The 24,417-nt window shown below is 44.3% G+C and overlaps 1 protein-coding gene across 4 annotated transcripts in view; it reads right to left on the reverse strand.

Moving 5' to 3' along the window:
- The window catches only part of PLXNA1 (plexin A1), a 303,760-nt gene that overhangs the window by 51,813 nt on the left and 227,530 nt on the right, over nt 1–24,417 (reverse strand). For all 4 annotated transcript variants that reach the window (XM_035106479.2, XM_035106478.2, XM_035106473.2 and 1 more), the window contains exons 12-21: nt 23,928–24,118; nt 15,465–15,616; nt 13,374–13,494; nt 12,939–13,075; nt 11,716–11,883; nt 9,629–9,722; nt 8,587–8,823; nt 7,526–7,669; nt 3,871–4,105; nt 304–446 (exon numbers count right to left, since the gene is read on the reverse strand). In XM_035106479.2, the coding sequence (XP_034962370.2) occupies nt 304–446; nt 3,871–4,105; nt 7,526–7,669; nt 8,587–8,823; nt 9,629–9,722; nt 11,716–11,883; nt 12,939–13,075; nt 13,374–13,494; nt 15,465–15,616; nt 23,928–24,118 (1,622 nt within the window). The remainder of the gene's footprint in view (nt 1–303; nt 447–3,870; nt 4,106–7,525; nt 7,670–8,586; nt 8,824–9,628; nt 9,723–11,715; nt 11,884–12,938; nt 13,076–13,373; nt 13,495–15,464; nt 15,617–23,927; nt 24,119–24,417) is intronic.

The following is a 24,417-nucleotide window of genomic DNA, read 5'->3' on the forward strand; positions in this document are numbered from 1 at the left end:
CACACTTGAGGTCAAAACAAACAACCCCCTAAGCTTATATAAGCAGCAGAATCTTCAAATCCTGTGGGTGGTGGGAAGTGGTGAAGCAGTCTTGCTTTAAGGTCATCAGTCTAGCCTGCACCACCAATAAACCCAGACCCCAGACACTTCAGTTCCTTGTGAAAGCACGAGAGAAGACTGAGAGAAACTGCAGCAGCAGGAATCCCTCCTCCCCACAGGCATAAACTCACAAAGCTCAGGAAGGCAAATGTAAGCCAAGCTGAAATGTTATCCAAGCAGACACACATACACACATTACCACACCTCCATTTCCTTCAGCACAGGGTGGTCTTCTATTCCCGGGAAGAGGACCCTCATGGCATAGGTGCGATAATCCAAGAAGGGGATGCCAGCTCCATCCAAGTCATTGGTCAGCTCATGGATGTCCGTCTGCAGCTCGGCAAAAGCTGGGAAGGAAAGATCAGATTAAACAAAGATCAGATTAAACAATTATGCATCAGCTCCCAACTGGTCAGGGAATATCCCGGCCAATAAGTCTAGTGACAAAAGGCCATGGCTATGGCTAGTTAACACAATATCACCAACTTTATTTAAGGAACAGAAAATTAAACAAATTTAGTGGAGCTTCTTGCCCCACTAAAAAGACATAAGAAAAAATGCAGTGCAAAGATACAAGGGCTTCCTCCAAAGTTACAAAGCAACAGCAGAGAAGAGAACCAAGACCCAATTTACAGAAAAGAAACCAGAAGGGATCTCTCTTATGCCTTCTGGTTCAGTTCCATGATACAGGTACAGGCCTGAAGGCTGGTGTTTTGACGCAAGACTGCCTTTCTGGCTGCACAAATGAAAAGAGACGGAGAATGACAAAATGCTGGCAGAATTATTATTTTTTTAAGGAAGCCTTGGGAGAGAGGAAACAGTTCTATGTCACAAGAATGTCCTCAACTGTGTTCTGACAAGTGGAACCACCTTTTTTGTCCTATAGCAGTTGGTTTTGCTGGGAGGAGCATGCCAGAGGAGAAATGGCATCCTGCACCTATAATGGCACCTACAAGAGGAAGCAGGTTGTTTGTGCATAGGTTCCAGTGCTGTACAAGTGAGAGTTTATAGGGGGGGGGATGTGGGAGGGGAGAGAGAGAAATCAAATTAATGGCACTTTAAAAAGGAAGCTAGGAGCGGCAGAGGGCTGTAGGCTGATCAGTTTGATGAGAAAAAACAAACTGTCAGCTTGAAAGGCACACTATCTTATCTGTAACTAGTGGGACTAGAAAAGAGAAAAGGCAGAGAAGATATTGCAGCTTTTAATTAAAAGCAGATCCTTTTATCTGCCAGCTGTGGAAGACAAGGCGAAATCTCCTCCACATGCTCCCCCCGCCCTGTACAATCCTCTCTCTGTCACTATTTCTATCTACAGGGCTATTCCCCCCCCCTTTCCTCTTTTTTATTATCTCATTTTAGGTGCCTGCTTCTGTCGCAGCCTCTGGGCCAACTTGGAGTTGGCAGGGTCACAGCCCCAGGCACTGGCTTGTGGCGATAATGGGCAATTAGGTTTTATCAGCAGGATCAGAAGCAGCATTCTGTCCAATTTCTCAGCATCTGTCTGTCATGTAATGAGAGACCCACAGCCTTTTGCAGGCAGGCTTCTCTCTGCCTTTAAAACTTTTCCTCTTGAAACCTCGCTAACTTCCTTCCAACTGCGCCAAATAAAAATCTACCACCTCCAATAAAACTGCTTCACTTGACCCCTCCGTCTCTCCCCAAAAGGACAACCCACGAATAAGGAACCAGCCTTGCAGAAGCACCAGAGATGGAGGCACAGACTTAGCATCAGAGCAAGCCATGGACACACTAAGCGGAGCATAAAACCTATTGTGCTCCAATCAAAACCACAGCCAACTTGCTCAGTTAGGGTTCCTGCCCATACTCAAATATATTGCTTAGATGGGGGAGCCACAAAAAGGTTGGCCAGTACTGGCCAAATCTGACCTTCACTCCAAAGGACAGTGGCATCCAAGCACATTAACCTGCGATATTACGACGACCCAGAGGAGGGCATTAATGATGGTGAAATTAATAGTGGTCAGATTTTAGTTCTATTATTGTTATTACCTACATTCTGTCCTGCTGTTCCTCCAAGGAGTTTGGGGTGATGAACAAGGTTTTCCCCCAAACCTTTTTTTTGTCCTCAGAACAATCTTGTAAGTTCACCAGAGAGGTCATGACTGACCCAAGGTCATTCGGTGAGTTTTATGGCTAAGCAATATCTTTGAACGTGTGCCTTCCTTATCCTAATTTAGCACATCCATACTGGCTAAAGAAATCTATGTGCCAGGTTTTCGTATTTTGGGCAGGGAAGGCAGCAGGAACAAAGCACTGGTAAGTGGGCAATTTTCTCCAACATCTTGCAAACATAGCAAGGATTTTTGTGATTGTTGGTTAATGATACCACTTCGTAGGTAATTGGGATACTTTATGAGCAGGGCAGGACCCATCTCATTAAAGCTTAGAGTTGAAACTAATTGCTTAGTACACATTCTCAGGCAAGGTTCAACCAAGTGGGAGGCTGCTGACGGGAAGGGGACTTCTACAACAGTGCTCCACATGGGATCATATGGATCTGCCCAATTGTATGTTGGTTGTTATTTCTCACAGTCAATTCCTCCAAAAAGCTTAGAGCGGCTTACGTGGTTCCCAGGTGGCCTCCCCATCCAGGCATCTGACAGAGCCAAACCTCTGCAGCTTCAAGCAACAGAAAATGGACCATGTGCCTTCAAAGCCATTTTCTGAAAGTCTCCAACAGAGGCTTTCTATTGTACAGAATGTTCAACATGGAGGTTTCAACCTATGCATTGCTTCATTGCCAGTACCAGCTGGGACTATATGGTGCTGGCAAGGAGATGTTCCATCCAACTGGATTGTTCCACATAGTAACAGCTTGCAAATATAACACTGCCATAAGGGAATGAGTTTTGGTGAGCCTCCCAATCACCTAGATTATAGAAACGAATTGGATGGGACCCCACTAGCGGAGGAATATAATGGGACAGTCAAACTACCTGTGAAACCAGTGGGTCTCTTTCTTCAAACTCAGATGTGCCCATCATACATTATGTGGCAGGAGAGGGTTGTTTTGTTTTAGAGCAAACAGAGTACACCCACTTCCACCTCTCTCCCACAGTCTGCCTGCCACCCAGCTGCTTTTCTCCTTTGCCAAGTTCAGATACTGGAAGTGAACTCAGTTGGAAGAAATACCCATGTGGGGAGACACTAGGGGGAAGGAAGTAGAGGGTAGAGGTAAAGTTCATCTCCACCTGTGGAATTATGAACCCATTTTCCTAATTGCCCGAAATGGTGGCAAAGCTTGTTGCATTTCATGGTAAGAGTCCCCCTTCTTTTTCCTTAAACCAATGTTTCTCCAATTTGGGTCTCCATCCCTTGTTGGACTACAACTCCCATCATCCCTAGCTAGCCAGACTAGTGGTCAGGAATTGTGGGAGCTGTAGTCCAGCAACAGATGGAGACCCAAGTTTGAGAAACACTGCTTTAAATCAGGCATAGGCAACCTTGGCTCTCCAGATGTTTTGGAACTACAACTCCCATGATCCCTAGCTAACAGGGCCAGTGGTCAGGGATCGTGATGTAGTTCCAAAACATCTGGAGAGCCAAGGTTGCCTGTGCCTGCTTTAAATGATGGCATTGCTTAAACAACGATGCCGTTGTTTAAAAATGTATATGGAGTAAATGAAGCCCCCCCCCCAAAAAAAAAATCAGGAAAAATCTCTCTCTCAAGGGGTGGGATTAAATGGGAACAGACTGATAAGTAGCAGAGCCATGGAAAAGGAAAAAAAACCCTGGGCCCATCATTCACACCTTCCTTGCACTCCAAGGCCACACGGGATTCCAAGTTGTCCATCTGCAGCTGTAGACGTTTGAGGGTGCGGTCAGCATCTCGGGATTTCCGCTTGTATGCAATGAGGACGATGATGATGATGAGTAAGAGAAGACCTCCGCCCCCACCAATTCCAATAATGGCTGGCAGGGTCAACAAGTTGTCTGAATAGATCTGCAGCATCCCTGGGGAGAATTCAAATCCCCCAGCCTTGATCTGAGAGAGAGAGAGAGAGAGGGAGAGGGAGAGGGAGAGAATGAATATATATATATAAATTAGCATTTGGGCACACACCTTTCTGCCAAGAAGGAATTTTATATTCCCATCTACTTGCTAGAGATGAGGAATTGCCTTCCAGCATCAATAATAATGAAAGGAGGGACTTGGGTAGTTTCTGAAATTGGGTATTTTGGGATTCCTCCTTTTTGGGAGTGCGATGAGGGTGAAAGAACTGAGCAGTGGGTTATTGACATAGTAATTATTAAGGGAATGGCAAAGATCCCAAGGCACTGTTGGCTGTTGGGCATAACAGGAAGAAAAATGTCAGGGGAGGAAAGCTGTCCTTATTGTCTGAATTTATATCCCTCCCATCCCCCCAAAGGTGCCCATGGACCACACCGAGAAAAGCTGCCAAGGAAGCAGTTCCCTCAAGCTGCAAGATCCAATTCCTACACAGGGGCTCAGAGGGCACATGGCCTGTGCAAGCTCTTAACAGTGTTACAGCAAATGCCAATTTAAACTGCTTTCCAATAAATTAATTTTAAAACATGCACCATTCAGAACCAAGGCAAACAGTATGCGTCTCATATTCAGGTATCAGAACGCAAGTATAAAATGTCAAATGAGAAGAGATTCTTAGATGTGGTTCTCTGCCAGCATATACAGAGAATCCAGCATAGATGAGGTCTTGCAGCAATGGGCAGGAAGGGGAATGTTTTGCCCATTGCCTGCTACCCCTGAAAATGGTTTAATAGCAAGCTACTTGCGCTGAGAATGCTACCACCTTGTAATCATGAGGTAAGCGAATAGCTGCCAACTTCTGAGCTGCAGAAATTTTAATATTAATAAGGAGACAATTGCCACAATGGGTAGTTCACTCATTGTTGAACAAGCAACAGGGCAGGAGGGGGGCTCTCTGCCACTCAGTACACTCATGGTAATGGTTACTCCTGCCTAACTACCCACACCCAAAGCACCTTTTAGGTAGCACTGACTGCAGCCATCAGAGGGAAGCAAATGCCTAAGTGGAGAAGGACAATGGCCAAGCAGTGCAAGGTTAAGTCTCACATTGCCTCTTCAAAGCATTGCAAAGGGATTTGATGGGATGAAGGAACAGGCTGGTATGTTGCTGAGCAGGCAGCAAGTTTGATGTCTCATTCACAAAGCGTTGTAATAACAGATGGGATGCAAAGTGCATTTCCTTGATGGATGAGGTGCCTGGAGGAAGAAACATTTTGGGTCCCTTTCAAACACCCAAGGCCACACTGAGCCCCCGAGTGAGTCAGAATTGCTGTGCTGCAGTCTAACGTGCAACTAAGCCTGCTTAACCCATTCATGAGTCCGTTTTGCCCTGCTTCTGCTTTAATCTGTTTTTTAAGAAATGAAAATTCAAATGTGCCTTTTATATCGAAGCACATATTTAAACATATATTCTATCTCAATGTATGCATTTATAAATGCGTTTTACCCCAACATACATATTTTTAACCACACATCAGTCCATTTCTTGAATCAAGAACTACATCGCAAAATTCAGACATGTGTGAAATCCAGAAGACATTTTACGCCCCAGTCGGCACATGAGTTCAGGAGGTCAGTTCACACCAGAAGTCACAGAAATTGAATTCCTCGAGTGTTCTCCCCCCTTAAATCTCTCCCCTTCTAAAGTCAATGGAAATAAATAAGCAAGTAATCATGACAGTTAAGTTGGAGGCATCCAAAATATGAGGACGGGGCACCAGAGAGGGAGTGTTATGGAACTGGGCGATATATCAATATATTTTCCAACACTGGTTTGAAATTCACATCGTGATAATAGTTTAATAATATTTGAGCTGGCAATGTATTGCAAATCACAATGTGTGTAAGGGCTAGGCGATATCTGAATTTCAACATCATGATAACTCACCAGCTAAACACTGCAATTGTTATCAGCAGCTAAACCTCACAATATCACTAGCTAAACATTGCAATCTACTGTACCAAAATGTCTGAAATAAGGATGGAACTAAACAGAGGCAGACAGGACAATGTCCTGGCAATTGCTATTACTTAGGGATCTAAAATGGATAAATGACAATATTATCGATCATCACACACTGAGTTTCATCAGCAGGCAAGCCACAATGCATCCCAACAGGACTTTGGGCTTGGCTACCAAATGGTGGTATTCAGAACAATCCAAAATACACATTCATGGGCTTATTTTACCTCCACCGAAAGAAAGACAGAGCCCCAGCTGAAGGGTAAAAATGGAATTCTCAAGAACAGTGGCACACAGGCAAAACATGCCCTTGCTCCTTGTTCACTAGCAATGGTGCTAAGTGTTTAGTGGAAGTAACAGCAGTATGCGCTAAAGAAAAGCTGGTATGTTTGCTAGCTCATGATGATGAACACTTTGTGAAATGGTGGAAAAGAGGGCTCAGTGAAGTCTATTCATGAAAAGGGACCACAGGAGAGCAGAGAAAGAGAGCACTGATCCATGCACTCCAGTCGCAACGATACCATCCAGACACAAGCTCTATAATGCAACAGAAACCACTAGAATTTGTACATCCCTCTGAACCCTGTGCAATTGGCTCACCTGACACCCAAGAGCAGCATTAAGAGCTTTGTTACAGATGAACTCATGAAGGAATCAGAAATGGGGCACAAAGGGCCCCAGAAAAGTTTTTAAATGAATTGGAATAGTTTCTCCCCCCCCCATTTTTTTTTTTTGCTAAAAGCCTTCTAGATCTTTGAAGCCCCTCCTGCTGAACACCAAACACTAAGATTCAAAAAATCATCATCCACTCCAAATCCCAAAATACAAGAAATCTGGATTTCTTTTCTTTGGTCTGCCAAAATTTCCTACTCTGATGCTGCCTCAAACACAGAAATTACAAACGTGCAAATTAATCACATAAAATTGCATTAATAGCATGAATAATATCGAAGTCTGGTGTGACCTTGTATTTATGCACAAGCCATGTGCAAAGAGATAAGGAATTGCAGGCAGGTAAGTGTTCAATTCCGGCAGAGGAAGGACAGAGTGTTCCATCCCTCTTTCGTGCCCAGAAGAAAAACCAAATGGGCTGCCAGGGAAGCTGCTGCAGGAGGGACTGGTTTTCCTCTGCCAGCCCCCAGCAGGCTAGTAAACTTTATGTTCAAGCTAGCAACCTTTGTGGGTGCATTTACAAGGTTGGTTTGGTGTATGGAAGCTAGAAGTGTATTGAGCGGCTGCTGACAGAGAAGAGATTTCCCAACAGCAGAATCTGGATTTGGGAATAGGTGGGAGAGAGTGAAAAGATTAAAAAGTGGGATGTGTTCCACATTCTTTGCAACCCAGACTGCACAGGATCTTCCAGGAGGAAAAATAATGAGCACCCGGTGCATAGTACAAGGCTGTCAAAGTAAGACAGAGGAGAAACGCTTTACCGTCACTTTGTGCTGTCCTGTGAGATTGGGTGACTCGCAGAGAAGCTGGGTCTCAGAAACCGTAAGAGCACAGGGAGTGTCGCCAATTAGCACCGTGTAGTTTAGCCGGGAATTTCCAGGTGCTGGAGGAAGCAGGTTGCGGCCCTTAAAAAAGAAACAAAAATAACACTGGGTTTACCGGTAGTCTCTCAGCCTTCTAACCCACAAGGAGACATCTTTTCATTCAGTTCTGTTCTCTAGATCAGGGGGCAAAAGGAGCAACATCTCAATCCACTTTATGCAGCTTAAAAAGTGGTCCAAAAGCAGCCTCAAACTATCCTTAGTTGAACAGAAATGACCAATGGGCGACAAAATGCTCAATAGGAGAGAGAATATTTGCTAACATTCACATCACTTTCCCTGCCTTTTCCACTGTAACACAATCCATTTTTCTCCTTTCTACAGTCTTGCAGGAACATGGTGTGAAGCCTACTGTAGCACACCATTAGTGTAAGATTTTCTTAGCTTAATGAAAAGAAATACCACTCAACGGATCCAAGAATATGTGACAAGTGTGCTCAAGACAATTTTAAGTTGAAGGGAGCAGACCAGCAAGGCTGGAGTCAACTTGTATTATAAGAGAGAAGAATTATAACTAGGATCTCCTGTTTCTCATTCTATGGCTTTATGCCTCTTCCGATAATAGAGTTTTCTTCTCTCTGTAATATTGGAACAAACTACCAGAATTTTGCAGTGCTTCTGCTGTAGGGACTGTCAAGTCTCTCCTTCCAAACAAATGTATAGATTGTGTGCTTTTTTCAGTGCAGCTCATTTAATACCAAACGAAGATAGGTTGTGAAGACCACATTTGTGAGTAGAAAACTAGTTCCTTCTACTCCATCTGAGTTCTCTTCCATGCTGTGAGCTGGCAATGAAGGCTAGGAGTCAGCAGAAAGGTGTGAGTGGGTGGGGGAGGGAAATCATCCAATTATGCCAAGAAAGGGGCAGAAGTAAGGACCCTAGTTATGCTAGGCGGGATAGCTTATGCATAGCTGCAATAATGGGGCAGAGGGTAGCATTACCTTGAGGATGAGTGGAGAGCTTGGCTTGAGCTCCAGCATTCCAGAGGGGAGAGACTCAAATACAGGGTCTGGGTAATAGACAAAGCTGGTTTTGTTGATGATCAGCAAGGCCTGGACATTATCCATGACAAAACCAATTTCATCTGGGCGATCACCAAGCTCTGGAGGACTCCGGACTGGGTTGTCAATAGAGGGAGCATAGCACACCATGGTGGTGTCGTTGTAGACTGTGCAGTTCTAGAAGGGAAGAAGCCACTAGATTTAATCCACTGCCTTTCATTGGTTTCATCTGACTCAACACACACACACACACACACACACACACACACACAAGTTCAAGTGTAATTAATTCCCAGAAGGTTGTCTGTAGCTTTCCCCTTCATTGAGGTAAAGGTAAAGGGACCCCTGACCATTAGGTCCAGTCATGACCGACTCTGGGGTTGCGGCGCTCATCTCGCGTTATTGGCCGAGGCGAGGGAGCTGGTGTACAGCTTCCAGGTCATGTGGCCAGCATGACAAAGCTGCTTCTGGCGAACCAGAGCAGCACATGGAAACGCAGTTTACCTTCCCGCTGTAGTGGTTCCTATTTATCTACTTGCATTTTGACGTGCTTTCGAACTGCTAGGTTGGCAGGAACTGGGACCAAGCAATGGGAGCTCACCCCGTCACGGGGATTCAAACCGCCGACCGTCTGATCAGCGAGCCCTAGGCTCTGTGGTTTAACCCACAGCACCACCCGCAGCCCTTCATTGAGGTAGCAGCATAATAATACATGGCAGGAAGTGCTGGCTTAGGTAGGAGGTTCAGACTGAAGGCACTTTGGCATTCTCCACTTAAGCCAGGGATGGGGAACATGTGGCCACCAGATGCGGCTAGACCAAAATTCCCATCATCTCTGGCCATTGGCTATGCTGGTTGGATCTGATGGGACTTGGAGTCTAACATCACATCTGGACAAAAGAATTAGTGTGGGCAATCATGGCTGCCATGTGACTTCTAATTCCTTTTAAAAATGACTCCCTTAAGTCAAAGATTTACTTACATTCTCACTCTCAGCAGAGCCATACTTGGCTCGGATCCTGGGTTCTTTGATAGTGGCCAGATTGGTACCTGTCACAGTCAACAGGGTACCACCACTAGAAAGCAAGCAAAAGTCGGGGTTAGACAAAAACAGCAGTGGGGTGGGTACAAGCAGCATGAACCGAACAAGGGTGTCACTTCTACTCTGTTATTTGAAAAGCTGCATGGTCTCTCTTACCTTATGTTCAGGCTGGGGAAAACCAAACTACAAGATTAATTTTACAGAGCAACTGGTGAAAATGAGAAAGCTTTCTGGGTTCCACTCCTCTCCATGGTGCACCCAACCAAGAAGCCCTACTGCACACTTAGACCTTAAACCAGTCTAAAAGAATACCAGGACTACCAGCATCTTCTATCCCAGACTACCACTTCTGCATTCGTGTTCAGAACAGCAAGGACTACAAGAGATGCATCGTACAACAGCAGCTGTTTTCAGTCTATCAGCTGTGCTTTTTTTGGGTCCCTTCCAATTCTACGAAGATGACAATGAAGGCTGTTTTTAAGGCTAATATTTCTGAGGACCATTTCAAAGGGACAGGATATTGGGAGATCCATAATAAGATCTTACAACTGTTTTGAGGAAAATATAAATAAGCAGCTACAGAGACCCTTGAAATAGAAGCACGGCACTTGCCTGGAGGTGGAGGCTGACCCTTTCTTCACATTTATTTTTTTCAAATTGACACCCCTCCCCACCAAAAAAAGTTTATTTTCCTCCCTAGGAGAAAACAAGTCACTCAGAAGGTGAAATGCTGCAATGTTACCCCTACTTCCAAGTATCATGACATCAATCTAATCCATCACTATCATATAATCCATCACTATCATAGTTCCTTTAACTTTGAAAATAAGGAGACCCTCCTGACATCACAGATCTTCTTACATCACATCTAACTTTGCTTTGCACACAGATGTCATCATTTACCATGTAGAGCAGGCACCCCCAAACTGCGGCCCTCCAGATGTTTGGCCTACAATTCCCATGATCCCTAGCTAAGAGGGCCAGTGGTCAGGGATGATGGGAATTGTAGTCCAAAACATCTGGAGGGCCCGAGTTTGGGGGTGCCTAATGTAGAGCAACACATAGATTTTAATCAAAATCACCAAAACAGAGGAAAAATATACAATTAGCAAGTGGTGTCAGGCAGCACTGGTCTACTACTTTATGTCATACCAAACACATCTCCTGCACTTGCCTAACCAGACCGTACTTTCTTCCCTATACAACTAGAACCTTTTTAAAATAACCATAATACACATTTTCAAACACACATCAGTGGCATTAGCTGATAGCAAATACCCTTCTGAAAGAGTCGAGTCATGCTCCTTCCAGTTTTCATTTCGGACTTCCACATGGCACCCAGTTCCAGAGGAAAATTTCCTGGGCTTTGACTCCTTTGATCCTGGGCCTTAGATCACTGACGTATACACTGCAAACAGCAGGTAATTGCTGCTATAGCTCTTAAGGTTGTTACATTTTGTATTTCTACTATGGTAGAAAGTCAGCATCAGAATCAAAGGTCTGCTGCTTCAGGAGCTTTACAAAACTCGCCAGCAGACACAGTTCTTATGTGTGGCTCAAGAGAAGCACTGCAAGGCAAAGAAGCACCCCCCCCCCAACTGTTGTCAACTGAGTACAGGCAAAGTGTCATTTGCAGGGATGTGGTTTAACTGGCTTAATGTTGGCATTAACCTCTGTTAGAGACTGCTAGCTGCCCAGAGTGGCTGGGGAAACCCAGCCAGACAGGCGAGGTATAAATAATAAAAGTATTATTATTGTTATTGCTAGACACTGAGAATCAACATGAGAACAGCGTATTATTCTCTATAGGGTGCTATGCACGTCACACCACACCTCTTGCAGTGGGTTCCAGGAAGTGGGGTTCTGAAGGAAATCATCCTGATTTCTGGCAGAGTGACTTAGCAAAACGCAATGCTTTCCAAAGTACAGCAAAGCTGCTAATAAATGGATGGACAACCATGGATATTCCTAATATGCACATTATTTTCTTTATTTTTATCCTTCAAATCCATTCTCTTCAGTGCTACCTGTTGATGCTCCATTCGGGGTCTATCTTCTGAATGGTGGGGTCATCAGTATAGAAATATGCCACCTCAGGGCTGCTAAGTATAGCCCGGTTTATATGGATGAGGATGGGAGACTCTCCTGAGCTTTGGCCAGGTGGTGTCCTGCACCGGATTTCAACAGCATTTCTCCTGTAAGACACAGAGAAAGAAAATAATTCAACATCTTTAGCTATAGGAAGGGCCAACAAATATTCTTCTTGCTGCCATGCCATGCCACAATCTCAGCAACAAACTTGCCTGGGAATCCGTGTCAAGCTTTTTGATCTCTCTACCAACACTACATGGCAGCAAAAATTTGCCCCATTAAACAGATATGTGTAGTGCACCAATGCCTTTTCACCACAAGCACCATGGGCCACAAACTGTGTCCGATTCCCAAAACTGCTCAGCTGAAGGGGAGACTGCTAATCTACAAAAGGTTAAATTAAGTCTACCTAAAGGTTAAGACACAGCATTTCCTGTAAATTCTAGCAGGAGCTGAGGAGTGCCCAAGGACAGCTGAGCTATTGATTGCATCAATGCAAATCCCATGTTGGCATAGCCCTGAGCTCATATACGAATAAAATGTGGAAGAGAACCCAATGGGGCCTGCTCTGAAAGAATCCAACCTTGCTCCCAGGCCATGGATCAGTCCAACTGTTCACATCTGACACAAAGGAATAAAGGAATGAAGTGCCACCCTCTACATGTGTTACCCTATTTCTCCCTGACTCGGGGAAGTGATGCTAAAATTATCAGTTAACACAAAAAGAAAAATAAAGCAAAGGCAGCCGGCAGAGCCAGCGCAACTCCGGAGCGTTCCCCATCGTGCGGCTGCTGCAAACAGCAGCGATTAGAGCTGATAACCAGTAATTACTGCACAAAAATATTTAAAGAGCCGCTCCATTATCATCCCTAATCTAAAAATTATCCACTTCATGGCTCAGGGATTTGTGCTTTTTAGAGGGAAAAGAAATTCAACCATCTTCGGTCTTTTTAACCCCAAAACATTTATATATATATGAGCCTTGAAAAGAATTACATGGGAGTTTTTGCTTGGCTCCTTAAGAGTGATACCTTGTTTTAGAATACTTAATCTCTCTCACACACACACACATCCTTGCATCCCCTTCGTTCACATTGCTCAGTGCGTTTGGAGCACTCTACTCCACAACGGTTTCCACCCAAGCCCATGAGAGGCTCACCTTGGAAAGGCGCACTGTTGCCCTCCAATGGTTACTGTGATGTCACTTCCTGCATCAAGGTGCTTTCCTTTTATGCTGATCCAGGTGCCCCCAGAGACAGGACCCCGAGCTGGTGACACTTGTGAGAAAGTAGGAGTCTGCCAAATGGAAACACAGCAAGTTCACAGAGTTCAGAAGGTGTCCTTGGTGCCCAGGAACAATAAAAGTGAATGCTGCAAGGGAAATGCTGGGAAAATTCCTCTGACCTCAGCCATTTTGTGCACCACAGGGCCACAATACATTCTTTCATTCAACTGGACACCTCTTGATAATAAAAAGTGGGTCAGATAGTCAAGCGTATAGGTGTCCTTGCAAAATTTAGATTAATAAAACTAATTATCGGAGGGAAGTGGGTTTCAAAGTAAGGAAAGGTGATAGAGAAGAATATATCCTTACCACAAAGGTGAAGCTTTTGGGGGATATAGCCTTGTAGCTGGGGGAGCAGTCCCTGACACAAACTTCCACAGGGGCCTCTTGGATTTTGCTTGGGCTGGCTTCTCCAATCTCACAGACGATCCTAGGGAAGGCACAGTAAGTGACTGTGTAACATGTACGCAATGTCTCAGCAGAGCTGGCCTGCAGTTCTCAGGCCACCTGCTCAGGCCAATAAGCCAGTTATTTTTGCTATAATTTATAGTAAGGACAAGCACTTGTTGTCACATTTTCCTGGGCTTTTAATTGAATGCCATTTCACAATTTCAGGAAGTGATTTCTCAGCACATATCAAATTGACTTTTGAACAATAGGCATATCAAAACTGCAAAATATATAAAATATTACGAGTGCTGTAACACTCAACTCAGCAGGAAATCAATTAAAATTTAACAAAATACAAAGCGAAACAGAAAAGAACCCGTTTTCCCTCCTCCCTTACTCCTATTGCAGTTGTGTTAATGCACCGTCCATAAATTAAGCAATGCACAAAAAATACTACACATTTCCAGCGCACGTATTTGAAATCACTGCTATCTGCATATGAAAGGAAAGGCACCCACATGTTCATAAATTGATTTCTCTTATTAAATCCTCTTGCTTTTTGAACTTGCTCTGTAAATTTATACATGTTTTTAAATTGGAATAGCCTGAGTTGTTAAGACAGTAGAACAAAGAAGGATATACAGAGAGAAAAGGAAGTTATTGCTTCCAGCTGGGTAGCCAGAATCGATCAGCTTTAGATAGTGCAGATCTCCCAACACACATTGAGGACTTTGCTAAGAAGCCAGAAAATACATTCAGAATACCCAGAGCGGGACTTTTAGCTAATGCTAACTATGCAGAAGAACCCACCACCACTATGGATAGAAAGTCTTCCAAAATCTTCCAAAATTGTAGCTTCAACAAAGCCTGGGACTCTTCCAGTCAGTCATGTGGTGCCATTCACTAAAGATTTCTTACTAATGAAGTCAGATTAATCACTCACAAAATGCTGCAAAATACTGACATTTTGCCAGTATTTTGTGCAACCAAATAGAGAAGCTATCTAGCAAGATTCATTAGTTCTTTCTAGTCACTCTTCCATCCATCTTTTTTCTCCAAACAACTCAAGAGGAGGTGTTCATTCACTTGTCATCCTATTTATTATCATACCTTCCCCATGTGGGGAGGTTAGGACAAGAGATAGTTACTCCTATGATTACCCAGTGAGCTTCATAAGTAAGCAGAGAGCTGAACCCAGTCCCAGTTCAACTCTTATTGACTGGACCACACTGATCCTTCACATCCCACGATGTGCTGGCAATGACATTTAGACCACCTGGTCACAGTAGCCACCTGAACTTCCAGGAGTAATGCTCCATCTAAGAACACTCTCCCAAACAGTGAATCTGATTCTTCAGAGCTAATGCAACCCCATCCCAGACTGGCTGGACTCTCAGTCCTGAATTAGCTTCTGTACTGACCAATTGCACCTCTGTCTTATGTGGACTGAGTCCTTCTTAGTCCCCATCAAGTCCTTCACTGCATCCAGGTTCAAAATTTCCATCACTTCATCACATTAGTTGAAAAGGAGAGATAGAGCTAGGTATCATCAATGTATAGATGAGGCAGTACCCTGACAGCTTCATTTAGATGTTGAAAAAAAGGAGGGGATGAAAAAGAGCCACAACCCAACAACCAAGAGGCTGAGCAACACATCCCCCAAGACTACCTTCTGAACTTCTTCCACCATAAAATGATGTTCCCAGCCAAGCATTCCAGGAATTCTCCATGATATCAAATGCTGCAGAACCAACAGGGATAAACTCCCCAACTAGTTTCTGGCACAGATAATCCACCAATGCTGTTTTGGTCCCGAAACTAAGCCTGAAACCAGACTGGATAGGAAACAGATATGACCTCATCAACCCTAAGCAGCATCTTTAGCAATAGTTTTTATTTAGCAAAGCTCTGGCTTTTATCTTGGTCCAGCAAACCAGAGGACCAATATACTACTGAGATATTCCCACAGCCCATCCCTTCATTGCCACCCCTCTTTTGGAGGTTACTCACTGCTCAGCGCTGATGTATTCGCTCTCGATGGGCATGCACGTCACTTTGCCAACCCACACACCCAAGCGTACATCCTCAAACTTCAAGCCCAGGTTCTCTCCAGTGATGGTTAAGCGAGTACCGCCCTGCCGGGGGCCTGTTTCAGGTGTCAGCTAGGAAGAAACAAACCAGACTGTTATTGGATTCATTAGGCCATTGCCAACAGTTTGCCTGCATGCCGTAACAACTCAGCAGCCCACCCAACATTTATATATCTAGGGCTTATTTAAATATCTACAGCTCCATGCAGGTTACAAAATAAACATATAATCAGGTAAACTAAAATGAAGATAGCAAATGCTTAAAACCCAGACAGGTGTTTTGAATAGGTTGCTGTCTTCCAAGCAGTGATAATCCACCTTTCCCACCTCAACCTGTTGACACAACACTCTCTTCTCTGCTCCCCACAGTACTGCCACACAAACCAGGTATTGTTTTACACCAACTATTCACCACCTGCATGGTGGTTAGAACTTTGGTAGTATTAAGGACAATCAGTGCAATATTTCAGCTTTGCCCCGAAGGACCAAGTCCCAGTCATTCCCTTCCAACCACAGCAACTGGAGAAAAGGCATCTGGGCCATGCACACGGCGAAAATACATTTTACATTTCTGAAAAGCACCAGGAGTTTCATTGTGCTGAAGCACAGCAAAAAGAAAATAACACCCACACATCTATCCCCCTGTGAATAAGCTTCAGGACACCTACACCACACGTTTGGAATGGCTGGACTGTTGATTCTGCTAATATTCAAGCAAGTGGCTCCAAGGTATCACAATGGCTAATGTCTGTAAGCTGTTGATTCCCTCTGCCTCACAGTAGTACTGATTACAATACTACTCTGTACTTATGGTGACATGAAAATGGAAACAGTAAAAGTTTTCTCCAATAGGATGGCTTGCTCATGGTCTCAACAACGGACCCACTTTTTTTCTTCTTTTTTTGCATTCTGCATATCCTTGGCAAGGGCAGTGGACACTTGCAGAGAGGCTATTTTTTCTTTCATGCTGAGAGTTAGCAGAGGGAAAGTAATCTCTCCAGAGCCCTCCCCACCAAGGGAGGCACCAATTAACCCATGTAAAGTGGATCCTCTCTTCCTCTACCAACTCTGGTGTATCCCAGCACGTGAAGTTTCTGACAGCACCAGCTGGGGAGGGAGGGGAGCCCCAGTGAGCATGATATGCCTCATTTGTTAAGATGATTCCCAATAAAGCAGACAGGTGTGGCTTGACAAACACTGTGTGATGACAGATGAGCAGTGTAGCACGGGCCCACCATTGCCACTAACAAGGCAATTATGGGCAATTTTACACCACATTTTGCTGGCCCCCTGGTGCTCAGCACACACCTGCAAGTGATAAGACTAAGATAAGATTAATGGGCATGCAGGTGGGGAAAGCTCTGTGCTGGGTCACTGGCAACCCCAAGCCAAGGGAAGTGGGCTCCAGGAGAATGAAGCTTCAGCATTGTCATTGTTGATGCACTGAAATAGGCCTAGCAAAACCAACTGCAGATTGCTTACCTGGCCAGTCAACTGCTGGCTCTGCGTACAGCCTAAACTTAGAATCATAGAATCATGGAGTTGGAAGAGACCACAAGGGCTATCCAGTCCAACCCCCTGCCAAGCAGGAAACACCATCAAAGCATTCTTGAAATACAAATAACCACACCCCAAACAGGGTTTTTTATAAAAAAATTAAAAAAAAATACACTTCCAAATTACACATGTCATTCCTATTCACCAATTAGATTGCAGCAATCTTAATAGTTGCAACCCAATGTCATAGAATAGAATCATAGAATCATAGAGTTGGAAGAGATCACAAGGGCCATCCAGTCCAACCCCCTGCCAAGCAGGAAACACCATCAAAGCATTCCTGACAGATGGCCATCAAGCCTCTGCTTAAAGATCTCCAAAGAAGGAGACTCCACCACACTCCTTGGCAGCAAATTCCACTGCCGAACAGCTCTTACTGTCAGGAAGTTCTTCCTAATGTTGAGGTGGAATCTTCTTTCTTGTAGTTTGAATCCATTGCTCCGTGTCCGCTTCTCTGGAGCAGGAGAAAACAACCTTTCTCCCTCCTCTATATGACATCCTTTTATATATTTGAACATGGCTATCATATAACCCCTTAACCTTTTCTTCTCCAGGCTAAACATACTCAGCTCCCTAAGCCGTTCCTCATAAGGCATCGTTTCCAGGCCTTTGACCATTTTCGTTGCCCTCTTCTGGACACATTCCAGCTTGTCAGTATCCTTCTTGAACTGTGGTACTCAGAACTGTACACAGTACTCCAGGTGAGGTCTGACCAGAGCAGAATACCGTGGTACTATTACTTCCCTTGATCTAGATGCTATACTCCTATTGATGCAGCCCAGAATTGCATTGGCTTTTTAAGCTGCTGCATCACACTGTTGACTCATGTCAAGTTTGTGGTCTATCAAGACTCCTAGATCCTTTTCACATGTACTGCTCTCAAGCCAGGTGTCACCCATCCTGTATTTGTGCCTTTCATTTTTTTTGCCCAAGTGTAGTACCTTACATTTCTCCTTGTTAAAATTCATCTTGTTTGCTTTGGCCCAGTTGTCTAATCTGTTAATACCCTGTCCTCTGGGGTATTAGCCACCCCTCCCAATTTGGTGTCATCTGCAAATTTGCTCAGGATGCCCTCAAACCCCCAACTTTCTAAGCTGGTGGGAAGTAGCAACCATGCCTGAGAACACATCCCCATTATTTGTTTAAATCTGCATCCTGCCAGCTTCCAAATGTTCAGAAAGGATCTCATGTTTAAAAATAGACCGAAGGCATCAAAATATCATCAAGACAAAGCCACTACAGGCCTCCCATTGCTGCTTCCAACAGAAAAGCCTTATATTATCTACAGATAATGTGCAGGCTCTGGCAAACCTCCAGGAGCAGGGATTTCTATAATTATGAGGCAGCCACAAAGTTACCTCACTACACGCTCTTGCCCAGATTGCATTGTTAGGAAGGCACAGACTGTGTTGATTTTAACAGCAAAGATGTGTCATAAGATGGGAAAGAGATTTCTAAGGCATGTGTGGGCCAAACTTCTTAGTTCTAAGCCAGTATCTTCTATTGTTGCTGGATAACTAGTAAGGCACCAATGGAGATCTTGAAACATAAATGTAATGAGAAACAACCCCCCCAAAAAATTATGCCTGAGGCCGATAATCCAAATGGCAACTCTACCACCACTACCGATGGTGGTAAAATATATTAATAAAATAGCTGGGGGTGGGGCAGGAATGGCTGCCTTTTAATGTTACCCCAAACTATGCTGCTTCAGGCAGACACACTTACCATGTCTAACAATAGGGCCACAGACTTGAGTGAAAATACTTAGCAGTCCTCCAGTCCCCATGCTATCTCACTGTGTATCAGGCACCTCTTCTGAATATTTGTCAAGGAGGGTAGCAGCATGCAGAGTGTGCTACAATAATTAGATGGCAAAAGGCTGATCATGTATGATGCATCTCTTTTCTAGCTGGGGAGATCTCAGCCTCTGCAACACTACCCTCCTCCAGTAGCCACCCTTAAAGACAGGCAAAATTTGTGTGAGGCCTGCACTCTCAGATTCACAGGTCCTCAGACACTCCTCGCCTCCAGAACGGGGCCCTTTCATTCTAAAATAGGAGCCATCATTTGGAGCAGACAGACCTGGTAGAGGGCAAGTAGCAAACCAACAGAGAGCTATTTACTCCAGCCCCAGGGGGCAGTGCAAACGTAAAGAACATCTCCTTCAACATACCTGACCAAGGCATCAACATGAGTCATTAAAACATAACACTTTATTTTCAATTCTCCGACTCTTGCCTCACAAACACCATCCAAGTCTCATTAACAAAGCAGCAAAAGGAGGCTACGCTGGAGAATTACCAGCAGCCAAAGCACAAAGAGGTTGTAGCATGCCCAAAGCCAACTTGGATTAGGTATCCAAAGCCCACAAACCCTGGCTCCCTTCTCCGCTCCCTGACTTGCAGTCTGCTCCATGAGTTAACTTACAAGCAGGCCTAGGGCAATCACATGCTATGCCTCAGAATTATACAACAGTCAAACCGATTTGAGCTTTGGGGGTTTGCTGCTCGCCTAAATTCAATCCAATCATCTGCTAAAGTCCTGGATCAGAACTCATTAAGGCAGCTGCTGCAGCAGGCAACCCAAGTCATTCTTTCCTAAATTGGGCTCCTCTGGGATACTTGGTGAGCCGTGGCTGTTTGTTTGGTATTGTTAAATTAGTGTTAAAGGCTGCCGTGGTATGTTAGATTTCCCCTCCACTGCAGCAAAACTGACAAGGGCCACATGTTTGGGGAGCAGCAACTCTGGGAAAAAGTTGACACTGCTTGACACACTGTGTGGGGAGGTCGCGGCTAAACAAGGCACTTGGGAGCCAGAGCTGGCAGGGAAATCTGGCTCTTTCTTGAACCGTCTCCCCTTAAACACACGCACAGAGAGACACAGAAGCAGGCAGTCTCCCACCCCAACTCCATCCCTGACAAACAACAACCCTCTTTTGCTAATTGGTTTCAGAGCACAAACCCTTCAGATCTGCCAAATGAAGTGGACACAAGATATATCAGTGCCCAAAAGATGAGATAATGAATCATCAACTAACTGGTTTGGCCATTTGATCATTTCATTTCAGAATGGCCCTTCTGTGCCTGAATGCACAAATTCTAACTGAGAATGTACCACTTAAAACTGGAAAGCAAGGAGATTGCAGAGGTGGTGCAGGAGCTCTGAAAGCACACAGAAGCTACCTTCCATCTTCTTGTGCAGCAGCAAAACTTCTATTAGGAGTCTCTGAGATCAGGCTTTCAAAAGTGAAGCAATACTGACATTGGTAGCACGGCTACTTAGCATGATGGGTTTGCTTCCCAAGCTGTGTTAAGAAAGAAAGGCACTACATTTGGGCTTGATTCTGGAACATAGCATCATGCCAGGTTGATAAAAGATAAGCCAGGAAGATCTAATAGTACATGGAGTACTGACTTGCCACCGTAAAATTAAGGCTAAACTCATTTGGAATAGTATTATCATTCTGAGGAGATAAGAACATCATTATGACTTTTCCACACTAACAGTGCTACAGAGATAGTGAAAGCAAAATGCAAGCTGATAAATTATTTCAGTAGGACATCCAATGGCTCTAGTCTTAACTCAAATGGTGCTCTTCTGGAACCCTTGGAGTAGAAGAAATCCGAGTGCCAAGCAAAAAGTTCTCCACCTGTTCCAGACTAATGACCCATACAGTTTAACATTTTCCAGGAGAAAAAGGTTACATATTCTATTTCTTTGTGCATGCTGTGCCCATCATTCCACTTCACTGAAGCTGACCTTATCACAAGGGTAGCCAACGTGGCGCCCTTCTGGTGCTGTTCAGCTCCAACTCCCATTACTATTGGCTACACTGGTCAAGGCTGATGGGAGCTGGAGCCCAACAACATCTAGAAAGCACCAGGAAGTCATCAACAATTGTCTGGAGGAGCACCTACGAAGGCTGCATGGCCTTCAAGGCTTCAACCAAAGCAACAGTTGGAAAAAGCACCAACGTTAAGTCCCCAAACTTGGAATGCATGCATGCAAAGGCACACTACTTGATTTGCCCACACAGGGCTTACAATTAGTGTGACAAGTTCTTAATTTAGTGTTAATTATTTAATGATGCAGAGAGTATCATTAAAACCTAATGCTGGCAAGTGCTCAAAAATTGGCAGGTAAACAAGATGTGCATTATCAACACCATTTAGTAGCCTTGACACTACATAATGGTTTTAGGCTCACAAACCTCTTCATGACAACCCCACACTTCACATAACAGGGTTCAGTCAGAATTGGTTCTTGAGAGCTTCATACCTTGCAATCAGGAGTCAGTGTGAATATCTTAAATCAAGATTTAGGATTCTAGTATCATACACTTGTCTAAAAGGTGCTAGTGACTCAGGAAGAGATGCAGTTCTTCACACAGTGCATAGTTAAACTACGGAATGTGTTCCCACAGGAAGCAGTAATAGCCACCAACTTGGATGGCTTTAAAAGAGGGTCAGACATATTCATGGAGGTCAAGGCTATCAATTGCTACTAGTCACAATGACTATGTTCTCTCTAGTTATGCCCCTCTCTGTGTAGCTTCTCAATGTGAAACTTGGAGGGTAACAACAAAGGGGGGACTTTCTGGTGGCAGCCCTTGACTAAGGAATACTCTCCCTAGGGTAACTTGCCGGGCACCGACATTGCTGCCTTTTCAGCACCAGGCTAAGACTTTTCTATTCTCCCAGGTCTTTTAAGATCAGACTTTAAGTCCTGTGGCATATGGTGGCTTTAGCGCATGCATCTGATGGCTGTTTTAGTTCTGTGCTGTCTGTGGCATTTTATTGTGCTGGTTTTGTACTTTGCTTTTATGTCTCTTAATCTTACTGTGGGTTTTATTGTAGTGTGGTTTTATTGTTGTGTTTTCAATCTCTGCTTGCCACCTGGAGAATTTAGTTTATGAGTCATCTCATAAACACAACCCACAATCAAATAAATGCCTATTTACAACTCACCACCTTGCTGTAGTATTGTCAAAATGATATTCCCTCCACCTCCCCTTTCTTTGTGTTCCTTCTTATATATTTTTTAAGTTTGGAAGCCTGATAGCAGGTTCCCTCTCTCTCTCTCTCTCTCTAATTGATGAGAGCTGCTTTGGAAGAGACTGAAAAGCGGTATAAAATATAATAAAATAAATAGTATTTGGTCATTGTATTTGAAACATCCTGAGCACCCTAAAGCACTGTATAAATGTTAAGTACTATTCCACTGGAAATCTGGAATATAACTTATGTGATTTTAAATGGTAAACTCCCCTGTCATTCCCCCACCTCCCATCTCCAGTGTTACAGTCATTACTTCTTTTTATAGAAGATGCAGACACTAATTAGGCAGCCTCTCTCCCATCAGTTTTTCTGGTGGGCTGGGGGCTTCCAAAGAGTGAAGGCCTTGGCAAACGCAGCACAGGGCCCCACAATGCCAATCAGCAATAAGAAGCAACTAGCTTTGGGGAGTGCAAGAGGCACTACTCTAATTTCCAGCCTTCAACAGATAAGACACTGAAACCCAAATAGATGAGATACTGTGCTAAGACTCTGGTAATTAACACCACCAAGGCCTGCCTGCCTTGCAGTATATGGGTAAATAGAACATATCAAATAGAATTACCTGCCAATCCCTGCTAATGCACTTGGAGCCTGGCCCAACCGACATGTTAACATTAATATACACAATCTTATTAAATGAAGGTCATAGCAGCTGTCAGAGAAGAGGAATGATAAACAACCAGTCTTAAGGAAGTGAAAAGAAGGGTGGCTAAAAACTGTGATGTGACACAACGGGGGGGGGGGGGGATCCACGACACACCAAACCCCATCTTCTTCCAGAATCCTATTTGCTAGGAATCCTTCGAAACAGGCCAGAATGGGAATCAAACATTCACTGTCAACACAGGAGAGAAAGTGGTATGCAAGCCAAAACTCCTACTACTCTGTTGTAGTACGTCGACAGAAAGTCATTCTAAGTGCAATTTCAATATGTATCATCAGTCCTGGAAACAAAGCCCTCTCATAATGTGGTCCATCCCCTCTTTGGAATGCCTGCCTTCACCAGGACTGGCCAATGAACTTGCACAGGTCACAAGTATCACTTGATATTATCCATCTCCATCCATTTATGTCTTATTTAAAAGTGTACACTTTGCCTGATTTTCACAACACATATGACAATACTCATTAAGAGCAAAAGGTTGACATTGAAAACCTAAGCCACAGTAACAGATTCCAAAACAACCATGCTTCTATAGATCAAGAACGGCGAAACAGTGACCTTCAGGTGCTGTTGGACTACTGACCACTGACCATGATGAGAGTTCTAATCCCAGCAATGCCTGGAGGGCCACGGTTTCCCCATCCCTGCTATAGATGGAAGAGAACAAGGAGAATCTGGAAGTTGGGGAAATGTCAATTGGGGTTAGGAACAGAAGACAGGATAGCTCTATCCAACTCTGACCACTGAATCACATTCCTCTGATTCTCCATTGCAATCACCTCTGCATCCTCCCATCAGCGGCATATCACAGGAGACACTAATTCTGCTCATTACTGTTCATTGAGCACTCACTGGTTGGTGGAAAGAAGAGGCTCCACACCAGTTTGGGGTGTCTGAACAAAGAAAGTGACAGGAGAACTCAGCTGCCAGTAGCATCATATGCCACAAGAACACTGCATACGCTGGTAGCCTGGGCCAGCTATGCCTTACAATATTCTAGTGCCCACCAGCACGTACCCTTCACCATAGAAGATTTCCCATTCAGCACTGAGGATAAAGGAAAAGAAGAAACCCCCCTCCTGCGTACCCTTCACAAGCATACCTTAATGATTTTGGGGTCTGCACACCGGCTATTGCCATTGCTGGCATGCATCCAGCTGCTCTCAGAGGCTGGGCAATGTTGGCGCAGGGAACATCGCTTTTCTGACACACACCAGCCACACTCGAAGTGTGGATCTGCCTTGAGGCACAGCCCACAACTCTCACGCAGAGCTGAGCACTTGTATAGGTGAGCTGCAAGAAGAAAACACAAATCCGTGCATACATTTAAAAAGAAGTTGCGGGTGGGGTGGGGACAGAACTGCTACACAGATTCCCCCTCTGATGGGTAATTGTTGACAATGCCCACTAAAGGGCCTCAGGGTCTACCACTTTCCATATGCTCTGTCCTATCAGGCCAGTTTTGACAGTATTCACTGCCTATATAGTTTTCAGCTTTCACTACTGAATATAGCCAGCAAGGGATTTGTTTATGATGCAAATGCCTATCCACTAGTGGTATCCTCCACATCCTGCTGGACTACAACTTTAAT

Source organism: Zootoca vivipara, chromosome 2, assembly GCF_963506605.1.
Source record: "Zootoca vivipara chromosome 2, rZooViv1.1, whole genome shotgun sequence".
NCBI classification, from domain to species: Eukaryota; Metazoa; Chordata; class Lepidosauria; order Squamata; family Lacertidae; genus Zootoca; species Zootoca vivipara.